The sequence below is a fragment of the Gymnoscopelus microlampas genome (genome assembly GCF_963454915.1).
Source record: "Gymnoscopelus microlampas genome assembly, chromosome: 6".
NCBI classification, from domain to species: Eukaryota; Metazoa; Chordata; class Actinopteri; order Myctophiformes; family Myctophidae; genus Gymnoscopelus; species Gymnoscopelus microlampas.
In genome coordinates, this window is record NC_139943.1 from 10,337,243 (window position 1) to 10,350,427 (window position 13,185).

The 13,185-nt window shown below is 44.4% G+C and overlaps 1 protein-coding gene across 5 annotated transcripts in view; it reads left to right on the forward strand.

Moving 5' to 3' along the window:
* Positions 1–12,327, forward strand: part of LOC311046728 (protein arginine N-methyltransferase 8) — a gene marked incomplete at both ends in the record, with an annotated part of 42,249 nt that extends 29,922 nt beyond the window's left edge. For all 5 annotated transcript variants that reach the window (XM_084059240.1, XM_084059241.1, XM_084059242.1 and 2 more), the window contains 4 exons: positions 1,520–1,635; positions 5,302–5,452; positions 11,107–11,228; positions 12,244–12,327. In XM_084059240.1, the coding sequence (XP_083915366.1) occupies positions 1,520–1,635; positions 5,302–5,452; positions 11,107–11,228; positions 12,244–12,327 (473 nt within the window). The remainder of the gene's footprint in view (positions 1–1,519; positions 1,636–5,301; positions 5,453–11,106; positions 11,229–12,243) is intronic.
* Between the last annotated feature and the right edge of the window lie 858 nt (positions 12,328–13,185).

Sequence of the window (13,185 nt, forward strand, 5' to 3'; positions counted from 1 at the left end):
TTTTCAAAAAATAGCAGATCTACAAGCTCATAGCGTGGCACTCGGTGTATACTTGTATATCTACTATTTTTGAATAGCCAAGGTATAAAATATGGATAAAGGGGTTAAAATGATTGTGACGCTGGGACAATCATCCGGGACCCCCAAGGACCCCTGGGGGTCCCCGGACCCCACTTTGAGAACCAATGACTGCCTCGCTGGAGGCTAGTGATCAATTTCACAAGTCAAAGCCACACCCTCAGTCTCAGCATCCCGATGCGGTGCGTTGTTTTTTCTCACTGGACCAGAACAGAGTCAGACTGTGAGTTATGCTGCCAAGTCAGTCCAAAGACATCCCACTCACACAACACAACCCCCATACATCTTGTAGCACATCATCACAATAGACAGGATAACCAACCACAGGTGCTGTTGTCACGTTGGATTTGAATTGACACGTAGTGAATCAGACAGCAACGCAAAGCACTTCAATGACATCAATTTGTTTATTTTCTCATCCATTGTACGTGTACCGCAGTACCCTATTGGGGTTCTTGTATGCTATGTACAGTATAGCAACATAAATTTGTTGTAATTTTTTGAATGAATATTTGACGTTTTTGAGAAAACAAGCCAGGATTTAGGGTTAAATGCAGTGGTGGAAAGTAACCAAGTATATTTACTCATTCTATAATATTGGTTCAATCTATTCGTTGAGTTATCTGACTGAAGTACCTTTTACGTTTTGTACAGCAAGTATATATTGGTGCCATTTGATGGACTTTTATTTGTAACAGCGTATTTCTACATTGCGGTAATGCCACTTTTACTTAAGTACTTTTTCCACTACCACGTAAATGGGCCTGGGGTGAATGGTGAGGCCAGAACACATATTGACCCGCGGTCATTACATTACATCTTTACATCTTCAGAAGAGGGTATTGGGCCATCCTGGAACCAGTCCAGTCTGCAGAGAGCATTCTATAATGGTCATTAGTGCCGGTCCGGAGGCCATACTGCCTTGGCTTTGTGGACAGAGGGAAATGCAAATACAACATTCTCGGAAATGTGTGATCTGTTCAAACGGTTCTTCTTCCCCCTAATGGGTCCAAACTACAGAATGCTTACACGCCAGTGGTGGAAAGTAACTAAGTACATTTACTTAAGTACTGTACTTAAGTACAATTTTAAGGTATTTGTACTTTACTTGAGTATTTCCAATTTCTTTTACTCCACTACATTTATTTATTTACTTTGTAGATTTGGGTTATTATTATAAAACATATATTCGCCCTATTTAAACATTGGCTATTTGAAAATAGCCGATCTACAAGCTCACAACTTGTGTGCTTGTAGATCTGCTATTTTCAAAAGATATGTATACATTTTATTCATTTGAAACCTGTGAAATTGGTATTCTGACATAATGAGTACTTTCCACTTTTGGTAGGCCTACTTTAAGCACATTTTGACACCAACACTTTTGTACTTTGACTCAAGTAAATTGTGAAGTTAACATGGAGTCATTGTGTTTCTCCAGGGTGGGAGAACGTCTACGGCTTCGACATGACGTGCATCCGTAACGTGGCGATGAAAGAGCCTCTGGTGGACATAGTGGACCCCAAACAGGTGGTGTCCAACTCCTGCCTGATCAAGGTTTGTCATTAAACTAAAATATTGGTTCTTGGGGGGTTTTCCAGTGGGTCCCCAGCTAAATGTGTTAATGTTGCATCACAATCATTTTAACCACTTTAACCTTTTATACTATGGCTATTCAAAAATAGCAGATATACTTGTAGAGTTGTGCAAACCTTTGAATATATTTTTGAAGGGAACATTTGTAACTCAAATCTTTGCTTCTGGGGGTCCCTGGAACAAAATATTTGAGATGGGGATCCGTGGCCAAATACATATCATTTTGGGGGTCCTTGACATGAAAAGGTTTGAGAACCACTAAAGACAGAGAAGAAGATGATGGGTTTGTGTTTGAGCCCCGCGTTGGAGCCTTCACCAGTTTACAACAGTGATTCTAAAAAGTGGGACCCCCGCCGGGGGAGGGTCCCAAGGGAAACAAGCAAAATGAGGAACAGTTTAATTTCACTATTATTTCACCAGCTAGAAGTTAGTAGAGTGAATGACTGTTCAGATTATAGGTTTCACTCAGCTCAGCTCTGTATAGAGACTATAGACAGCAGTTGTAGAATCAAGAATCAAGAGTGGATTATTTGGCACTCACTCATACAGGTACAAGCAGCAAAATGTTTCCACTATGATTTCTATATTTATATGATACTCACGTGTTGGAGAGACGGAGGGAGTTCTTAACCCATTCAATCCATCTATAGATTTCTGAAAACCTTGTGTTGCTATAGTGGTGCTCAAACGTTTTCATTGCAAGGACCACTCAAAATTATATGAATTTGGCCGTGGACCCCCCTTCCCCAATCTCAAAATATTTAGTTCCAGGGACCTCCCCCCCCAGAAGCAAAGATTTGAGCTTCAAATGTTTGCTTTAAAAAATAGCCAATATATTCAAAGATTTGCACACATTTTCACGATTTACAAGCTCATTACATTACATTACAGTCATTTAGCAGACGCTTTTATCCAAAGCGACTTACAATAAGTGCATTCAACATAGGTAGGGAACGAAACTACTAATCACCAGAAGTCTTAAGTGCATTTCCTGCAAAAACAAGCAACCAAGAGTATACCTAGCGCTAAGGTAAAAGTGCTATATATCAGCTACCTACTTTCTTAAACAGATGAGACAAAATAGCAGAATCAAATGAGCACGAGTTAATACAAAAAGTGTATCGACTAAACAAGATCCAATAAAACAGTACAATAATAAAACAAGAGTTCGTACAACTAGTTAACAGCAAGTAAGCCAGACAAAGAGGAAGGGTAGTGTTTCCTGAAGAGGTGGGTTTTCAGCCTGCGGCGAAAGATGGGCAGTGACTCTGCTGTCCTGACATCAGTGGGAAGTTCATTCCACCACTGTGGGGCCAGAACAGAAAAAAGTTGTGACCGTGTCGATCGACCAGAAGGACCCTTGAGTGACGAGGCAGTCAGTCGCCCCGAGGTGGCAGACCGAAGTGGTCGGGCAGGGGTGTAGGCATCAACCATAGCCCGGAGGTAGGAAGGAGCTGTTCCTTTCACTGCCCTATAGGCTAGCACCAGGGTTTTAAACTGGATCCGAGCTGCTACGGGGAGCCAGTGTAGAGAACGGAGAAGGATAGTTGTGTGGGAGAACTTGGGGCGGTTGAACACCAGACGAGCTGCAGCTTTCTGAACAAGCTCCAGAGGTCTGATGGCAGATGCCGGAGCACCAGCCTGGAGGGAGTTGCAGTGGCATGCCGTGGCACTCGGTGCTGCGCTATGAGCTTGTATATATCTGCTATTTTTTTAAAGCCAAAGAAATCTTAAAATGACACAGATGCGTTCCCGGATTGAATGGGTTAAAGAAAGGGAGTGTTTGTGGAAGACAGCACAGGAAGGCTGACTTTGAAGTGCATCATTAGTTTTTTATCACCAGTAAACACAAGGCATATTTTCAGCAAAAACAACGTGGCATCTGACAACATTATAGCCAGTCATCCCCTCCCCCCCCTGTAGCAGTGAATGCACACCACCACCCACAGATGAGCAGATGAAAACGCTGTCACATGTGTACCGCCGTGTTTTACCACGCATGGCAAAGATTTCTGACGAGCCGGACCCCCCCTCCTACTACGCTGCGGCGGCGGCAATGATTTGCCGCAGGGACGTCACAGGCTCTCAGAAGGTGGGGGGGGGGCGGACTTTCGGTGGACTATACCCCTTATTTTACACTTTGGCTATTCAAAAATAGCAGATATACAAGCTCATAGCGCGGCACCGAGTGCCGCGCTATGAGCTTGTAGATCTGCTATTTTTGAAAAATCGTGAAAAACATTTGTAACTGTCAAATGTAAACAAATTTTGTATTTTAAAAATTGTGCGTTTTTTGGGCGGATTTTGTTAGTTTTTTTTCGTGTTTTGGTTACTTTATTTTGGTTTTAGGGTTAGGATTAGGTTATTTAATTATTATTTTTGCCTGATTTTACCGATTTATTATCAAAAAAAAATGTATAATTTTTTTTTTTTTTCAAAAAGTGGGGCGTATGAAATCACGGATCTGTGAGAGTGAGGGTGTCGCGTCGTACGCACAGGAATGGCCGTGACGCCCCTGCCGGACCCCCCTACTACGCTGCTGCTGCGGCGGCAATGATTTGCCGGCCTGCTGCTGCTGCTGCCGTCGCGCCGCTGACACATGAAAGATGAGAAGTGAAGTGTACTAGATAGATGGAGATCTGTGTACCCATCTGTTCTGCTCTGCCGACCCGCTAGGCGGGCGGGCGGGCGGACAGGGTGAGCGAGGCACCAGATGCCCCCGTAAAACGTGTGACTGCATGGAACCTGGGAGGGGGACATGTCATGTCACAGAACCTGCAACACAACGCGGCTGTGAATGGCCGCAGGCCTCAGTGTGAGCCTGGCAATGATCACGGCTTTGACCCCATCCTCATACCAGGTGACCTCCCCCTCCATAGGTGTCACCCCCCCCCCCCCCCCACCCCCCCCCATATATAAGCCTTCCCAGCCGAGCCCATACTGGTTAAAGAGGCAGTCAGTTTTTTGTTTTAGTGGTGAGGAGGGGCCCCTTCTTTTGAGCAGGTATACAGCCTGGTTGATGTTTTGGGGCAGCTCGGGCAGGGGAGGACTGGCCATTTGGCGTACCGGGCATATGCCAATGGGTGGTGCCAATATTTTCGCTCCCGTTTAAGGATTATTACGGTCATTTCTGGGTCGCGCGGCCCAATTATTAGTTACGTTAATGTTTGGGCTGGGATGCTTTCCAGCAGGAGCCTCAGTGCGACTGCAGAGTTCATGCAGGGCTGGGCTGAAACGCTGAAACAGTGAAATCAATTGGCATAATGTCTAAATTGGGGATAAAAATAATGATATAAGGGCCCGTAACCGTCTGGGTATCTAGCCTGGTATTCCAGCCTGACAGCGTGTCACAGGTTCGACTCCCGATCCCGACGGCCTTTGCTGCATGTCACTCCCCATTTCTCCCCCCCATTTCCTGTCAGCCTACTGTCCTATCAATAAAGGCATAAAAGCCAAAAAATAAACAATGAAGACAGGTTCATAGTGGTTCAGTGATGGTCAGAACAAAAGTGTAACTCGAAGGGAAGAACTGTTGAAAGACGACTATAACTATAGCATTTTACTAGCAGTTGGAGTGCGTCCAGATGTTTTGAGAACGTGTCACACTTACCTTCTCTCCTCCTGCAGGAGGTGGACATTTACACGGTGAAGACGGAGGAGCTGTCGTTCACCTCGGCCTTCTGCCTGCAGATCCAGAGGAACGACTACGTCCACGCGCTGGTCACCTACTTCAACATCGAGTTCACCAAGTGTCACAAGAAGACGGGTTTCTCCACCGGTAATAATAATAATAATAATGTCTGCCCACTTTGTTTTATTCCATGACCTTTTCTACGTGGAGGGAGTTGCGTGTGCATACTGTGCGTGTGTGTGTGCGTGTGTACTTGTATTACTATACTTGTGAGGGCCCAGAATGTCCCTACAAGTGAAATAGAAAAATGGTAGTTTTATCATTTATATTTAGGCTTGATTCCTACTTAGTTGTGCTCAGAGCCGTGTACGAGAGTTACGACACTAGCATAGACTCCCATTGTAAGAATGGAATGCGGAAGTGCTCTGTCTATCTCAATAAGATAGTTCCAATGTTTGGAACTATAGCCCATAGGAGCCCGCTTTGCTGCGAGATCAAAGCGTGACCTTACTCTCTCTTCTACACTCTGGTTGTGCTATGCCGTCGTCGCGCACACCCATAATAGCCGATCTACAAGCTCACAACGCATTGCAGCTGCAACAGGTTGTGTGTTCGACACTGGCACGCAATTCAACAATTATAAAATGACTGTCCTAAAATGTTGATGTTCTCGCAAGTATAGATAATACAAACATGTTTGTGAGTGAGTGAGTGAGTGAGTGAGTGAGTGAGTGAGTGTGCACGTGTGTGTGTGTGTGTGTGTGTGTGTGTGTGTGTGTGTGTGTGTGTGTGTGTGTGTGTGTGTGTGTGTGTGTGTGTGTGTGTGTGTGTGTGCGTGTGCGTGTGCGAGAGATGAACGACATGGATTCTCACACAGAATCTAGTAACACCAAGGACTAGCTTCACATCGTTCTGCATGAACGGCAGCTCATAAGGGACATTCAGTGCATGTTTGAGTGTCAGTACACTGCATAATGAGGATTAGTGGGGAAAAAAAACAAACTTTGGAGCTGCTAAAATAGGCGATTTCTGTGGGTGATTAGCGACACATCAAAGCAAACACCTAAAATGACTGGAACTCTCCTTTAATGCTGGCTTGCCTGCATGATGAATTAATTGGCGACATCCTCAGCGATTACATGACTTTGGTAGTAATTCCTTTTGAGCTCAGGCCTTAACACACAATAGCTTCCTATCAGCGTGAAGCAGCTCTGCTTATGCAAAGGCCTATCTCTCTCTCTCTCTGTTTCTCATTCATTCCAAGCCCTGGTAGATCTGGGCTGGTAGGGCTTTATCCTTGAGACTAATGACCCCTAGGTAGGAGATTACTACTGTATGGCTAGACTGTGGAGCAAAAGGAATCCTGCAAGGCTCATCATGGCAGCTGTTGAGGAGGTCCCAGCCTTGCGCACACACACACACACACTGCCTTCTAAGTTCTCCTGTCCCCGTTGAGGCCAAGACGGAATCTCAGGCGGAAGAGCGGAGAGACAAAAAGAGATTGTGCTAATGAGGGTCTGTGATAAGGCTCTGAAGGCTCTGAACCACAGCAGCAGCAACACGTCGCCATCGTCAGTGAATTAGAGAAGCGTGGAGAAGGAAGGCTACTTTGCATGATCCAGAGAGAGGGAGAGAGCATGAGCAGCGTGTGAATTATCCCATTAAGATCGGGAACGCATAGGTGTCATTTTTTAGATCTCTTTGGCTATTCAAAAATAGCAGATATACTAGCAGATCTGCTATTTTTTTGAGAAATAATGAACATGTTAGCACATCTATGATTATATATTTTTTTTAAGTGAACATTTTTAACTCAAATCTTTGCAAATGTTGCAATAATATCAGTGGTTCTGATATGGTGTATATCTAATATGGATATATAGTGGGACCCCACAAAATTATATGTATTTGGTCGCGGACCCCCATCTCAAAATATTTAGTTCCAGGGACCCCCAGAAGCAAAGATTTGAGTTAAAGATTTTCCCTTTGAAAAATATATGTATATTCAAATATTTGCACAAATGTTCAAGATTTTTTTAAAAATAGCAGATCTACAAGCTCATAGCGCGGCAGCGTAGATCTACTATTTTTTGAATAGCCAAAGAAATCTGAAATGACAGAGATGCGTTCCTGGATTGAATGGGTTAAAAATGGTCAGAACAGGTGTTAATGCATTTGCTGTGACTGACCTCTAGTGGCGATTTGTTAGAAGACATGCTTCCTTTAGCAAATCAAAAGGCTATGTCACGAAACACGAATCATGATATATCCACCTATACACTGCAGACTGATATATCAATCATAGAGGTGGAAGTTTAGCGTTAGCCATTACGACCGCTTTGACTGTTATGACCTTCTTCTGTGACATCAGTCATGAACATAGTCATCCATATATTCTGTTACAGAATATGGATTGGGCAGGATCTTCACTGCCTGGGCAGTTGCCCCAGTTGCCCAAGTGAGCCGACGCCTCCGATTCTGTAGATGAGTGTTAGACGAAAGAACTTGTTGACCTCAACTTATCCACGGCCGTCCCCAAATCTCTTCGTATCGATTCGTCGGTCTGCCAGGCTGAAATTGGTCAAACCTGAGAGGCGTGCTAGCCGGGGCCTTAACTCTATGATAACAGATCTAAACGCGCGGAAAAAGCCAGCGTGTGGCATTGATTTCCCATAAAGTGCCATGGGGACAGCTGTATCAGGCGGATGCAGACTCACTCACAGCCAAGGAGAAGAAGAAAGGGAAGGGAGAAGAGGTCAACGGTCGGACTTGTTGCCAGTCAGGGGAAATGGCATCTCTCCCCACCGCTCCCTGTTAGAATCAGTATAACAGACGGCCTTCATAGAGCTTTGCCACGTCAATGTCCATGGGTGTAGGTACCAGTGGTGGAAAAAGTACTAAAATGTTCTACTTAAGTAAAAGTATCAACTCTGCAGTGTAGAAATACTCTGTAAAAGTCCGTAAATTAAAATTTTAGTTGAGTAGAAGTACAAAATGATTGGCATCAAAGTATACTTAAAGTACCAAAAGTAAAAGTACCAAAATGTTGGAAAATAGCAGATCTACAAGCTCACAACGCGTCGCGATGCGACGCGTTGTGAGCTTGTAGATCGGCTATTTTCAAATAGCCTATATATAAAACAGGGCTAAAGTGGTTAATGTATGTTTTATAATATAATAATCTATATCTGCAAAGTAACTATAACTGAAGTTTTCAAATAATTGTAGTGTAAAATTGTAAAAGAAAAAAAAAATGAACTTTTACTTTTTAAAAATTGAGTAAAGGTACAATATTTGCCTATGAGATGTAGTGGAGGAGAAGTAAAAGTATTGGAAATACTCCAGTAAAGTAAAAAATACCTCAAAATGATACTTAAGTACAGTACTTTACACCATTGATCCCCACCACCCCTGTTAGAATCAGCATAACAGACGGCCTTTATAGAGCTTTGCCAACATCAATGTCCATACCGAGCATTAATCATGGATGTAGGTACTAGCAGTCACACTGACTGGCAGCTGCTTTTATCTCCGGACCTTCAAAGAGGTCTGGCCGTAGAGGAAAAGGTGTGTGCGGACAGAAGACCGATGGCACAAATTCTATTTAAGTCTTATTGACCTGGTGGACCCATGCATTAGTTTCTCGTCAGTCAGGGCGTCAGTTATCAGCAGTGAGCAGACGGAGCGACACATTCAAGAGTATACACAAGAGTCAAAGCGTTTGGTTCTGCTCAACATCATGCTCCATCATGATTTGTGTGCACCATCATGATTTGTGTGCACCATCATGATTTGTGTGCAACATCATGATTTGTGTGCATGGGGAACTCATTTGAAACAAGCTCAGCGCTTTTATGAGTCATCCAGTTTAGTAGACCTTGTATTGTGAATTTGTACTTCCATGTACTGTTGTTCTCATGTCTTACTAAATAAAGTACATCAATCAATCAATCAATCAACAAGGCAGCAAGCAGCAATAACAACAAAGAATTGCAACAATATTAAGAAAAATAGCAAAGTGTGTACATTAGTCACTCTTAAGACATTTTGTGGTGCATGAAGGTGCCGTCCTACTTCTAAATATTATCCGTATGTGTACCGTATGTGTGCACTGCGCGCACACACACTGCTGTTTGTGTGTAAATATCTACAGTATTTACATGTATAGCAGGGGTCCTCAACGTTCAACGCTCTTTTTTCCCCCTAGCTCAAACCTTTTTGCTGAAAATAGCCGATCTGCTTGTAGATCTGCTATTTTCAGCCAATGGTTCCCCTCAGAATAGGGATGCTAGGGTTCAAGTGGTTAATGTAAGAAAAAAGTTCCTATCACACAATGATTTGGCGACCCCCCCTTTAGTAACTCTGTGGACCCCCTAGGGGCTCTTTTGAAGACCCCTGGCGTATAGTGTATGCACACATGTAACCGGATGGGGGCACTTGCCACGTTTCCGTTCCGTGCATGCGTAGGCTGGTCGCTCACTCTCTGGTCTTTAGACCAGTGATGATGACATCATAGGTTCAAGGTCAAAGTTGAGTCGGTCGATAAAAGGATGAAAGAAAGGATTACTGATGTCAGAGGTTTCTCCCTCAAGTGTGAGGCAATCGGAGTATCTCTAATCTGTGTGCGTGTGTGTGTGCGCGTGCGTGCGCGTCCCTCAAAGCTTGCACCACACCACAGAACAGGTCACTGAAACCCTGTCACACATCTTGAATAGCTGTTATGCACACAAAGGAATGTACACGTACAGTATATTGCATGTCATGACAGAATAGTGGAACTCATAGCGTAGGACAGTGAGACATTCCTGTGTAATTCCATCCATGTTTCATCTCTGTAATAACCCAACATCTTTGACAGCTAATACACCAGATCTTGTGTTGTGGTTAATGAAGAGTCCAGAGTGTCTGTATTAGAGATAGCCTGCACCTTTGACCCGAGCCTAGGACCTAGAGAGGAGGCCTTTGTGACCACGGTCATTAAATACCAACCACTCCTACATCCTCAGAGCTACAGTAGGCTATATGTGCAGACTATTTGGTTTTATAATTGTCATTCTAGGACATACGCACAGGGTGGTCGTTAGAGGGTTTTCAACAACTTGGGATGCCCAAAAACGAGGCAAAAAGACTGGCAAAGTATTGTGCCGTCTCTGCAATAATTGACAGCCAACATACCATATATGGCGGAGACGCTGTTGCAGTACTTATACCTATAGAAGTATTAAGTGATATGCTCATTGCATCGTGAAGAAATATGCCATGATTTTGTGAACGTAACTTTACTACACCTTTAATATTTGTGTCGTTGTATGCTCTCCTTTGTGTCAGTGGTTCCTAAACTGGGGGTCGAGACCCCCAGGGGGGTCCACAAATTATTTTGGGGGGTCCCCAGATGATTAGCTCAATGTGCAACATTGTTTTCTCACTCAACATTAAACAAACAACATACAGTGTAAGTGTGTACAGGGTATCTGCACATCTCTAAAGTGACAATTTAAGGACTCTAAGACCTTTTAAAAAAGAGGCAAACATTGTGAAAATAGCCGATCTACAAGCTCACAACGCCTCACAGTGAGCTTGTAGTTTGGCTATTTTCACAATATTTATCTGTGGAACCGAGTCAAACTAAATGTAATGCCTACAATTCCAAGTGCTTGTCAGGGTAGGGGGTCCCAGTTCAAATTATTTTGGGGGGTCCCCAGTTCAAATATGATTATTTTGGGGGGGGTCACGGCCTGAAAGGTTTGGGAACCCTTGCTTTATGTGGACATAAATGAACTGTTGAAATGTGTGTGTCGCAGCACCTGATGCTCCCTACACCCACTGGAAACAGACAGTATTCTACCTGGAGGATTATCTGACTGTACGAAGAGGAGAGGAGATCACTGGCAGCGTCGCCATGAAACCCAACGACAAGAACATTGTGAGTCGTGTGTGTTATACACACCAAACATCACAGATTCTATGCTGTCATTGCAGATACCCCTACTTCGCTACCCCTCCTCTAGCCTGGTAAACCCTCCCTCCGGAAATCTCATTTCCATTTGATTTCAGGAGTGAGTCTGGCATGAACGCCCATTCTGCAATATTGGCTCTGTACGCCAAACGGACGAGCCTATCAGCGTCGTCGCTCATCGTTCTGTGATTGACAGCGACAGTTGGCCAATCAGGTGGCGAGTTCGAGTGAGCCCGAATGAAGCCGAGTGCAGCCTGAGTGACGCCGACAAAAGACGAACGGCAGCCATTGTTGTTTGTGCGATTGCCTTCACTTCTTATTTTCGTTTTTAAAACGGTCTCAAACATCTTTTTTGAGGCACGGAATTTACTATTAAGATATCGTTTGGATAGAATTTAGTTGTTTAACTTCATATATGTGGTCAATTAATCATGACGGAGCCTATTTAAAAATATAAATTTAGAGAACCGGCAGGGGCGGGCAGTGACACGCATGTATCCCAATAAGGCAACCTATTTTGGGCATGGCCGTCTCAAAAGTCCCGTTGCGTCACATAGTCTGGAGGTGGTAAAAATGAACTGCTGATTGGCTGAAGGGGGAAAATGATCATTGGCTGAAGGGGTTGTCAGTCAACGGTATTACTCCCGCCCAACTCCAGCCCACAGCCAATATTGCAGAATGGGCGTTCATGCCAGACTCACTCCTGAAATCAAATGGAAATGAGATTTCCGGAGGGAGGGTTCACCAGGCTACCCCTCCTCTACTCTCTCACTAGTCTGACATAGACAGACAGTTCGCCTGTGTTTTAGTGATCAGTCAACGCTATACCTTCACCTGACAAACCGTTTGAAACACCGTGATTGATCGATTAATTGATTGATGAGTTACCGCCTCTCTCTCTCTCGCCACTCACTGTTTTTTTTCCCGTTCCTGTCTTCCCCCATCGTCTCTCTCTCTCTCAATGTCCTGTGTCGCCACGCAGCGAGACCTCGACTTCAGCTTCGAGTTCGATTTCAAAGGACAGCTATGTGAAGCGGCCGTCGCTGCGGACTACAAGATGCGCTAAGTTTCGATCGGAAGGAGGTGGGGGGGGGGGGGACCAGTGCGGACCCCTATATTGAAGGCGGAAGCACCCCCCACTCCCTTTGAACAACAGTCACGTGATGTGAAGCCAGAGGTGCAGCTCTGAGAAAGACTGAAGCAGGCCAAGGAACTACATTGGAGTGGTTGTTGTGACACCAGAGCCTTCTCCTGACAGTGCTGGCCAAGACCGTCTTAGCCTGGAAACCATGCAGGCAAATCTGCCAGGTCTGGCCCCCGCTCGGTTGTTATTGGATTTCGCTTGCCCCCCCGAAGTTGTGGGGCACCAATCAGGGCCCAGGATGCAAATATGGGCCGGGTATATCACCAGAGGCTTTCTTTTTTTTGGACCCATTAAGACCGGGGAAGCATCTGTGTCATTTATTTTATTTTATTTGGCTATTAAAAAATAGCAGATATACAAGCTCATAGCGCGGCACCGAGTGCCGCGCTATGAGCTTGTAGATCTGCTATTTTTGAAAGAAAAACGTGAACATTTGTGCAAATCTTTGAAGCAAAGATTTGAGTTACAAATGTTCGCTTTAGAAAATATATATTGTGAATGTGCACCAATTTTCAAGATATAAAAAAAATTAACAGATCTACAAGCTCATAGCGCGGCACCGAGTGCCGCGCTATGAGCTTGTATATCTGCTATTTTTGAATAGCCAAAGAAATCTAAAATGACACAGATGCTCCCCCAGTCTTAATGGGCTAATCCGCCCCTTGGAAATGCAGGTTCCACACAGACATTCCGGACTAATATCTACACAGTGATATTAGTCTGGCCAATGCCAGGCTAAGACCGTCTAGCAGCCATCACAACCTTACCAAGGCAGCATGT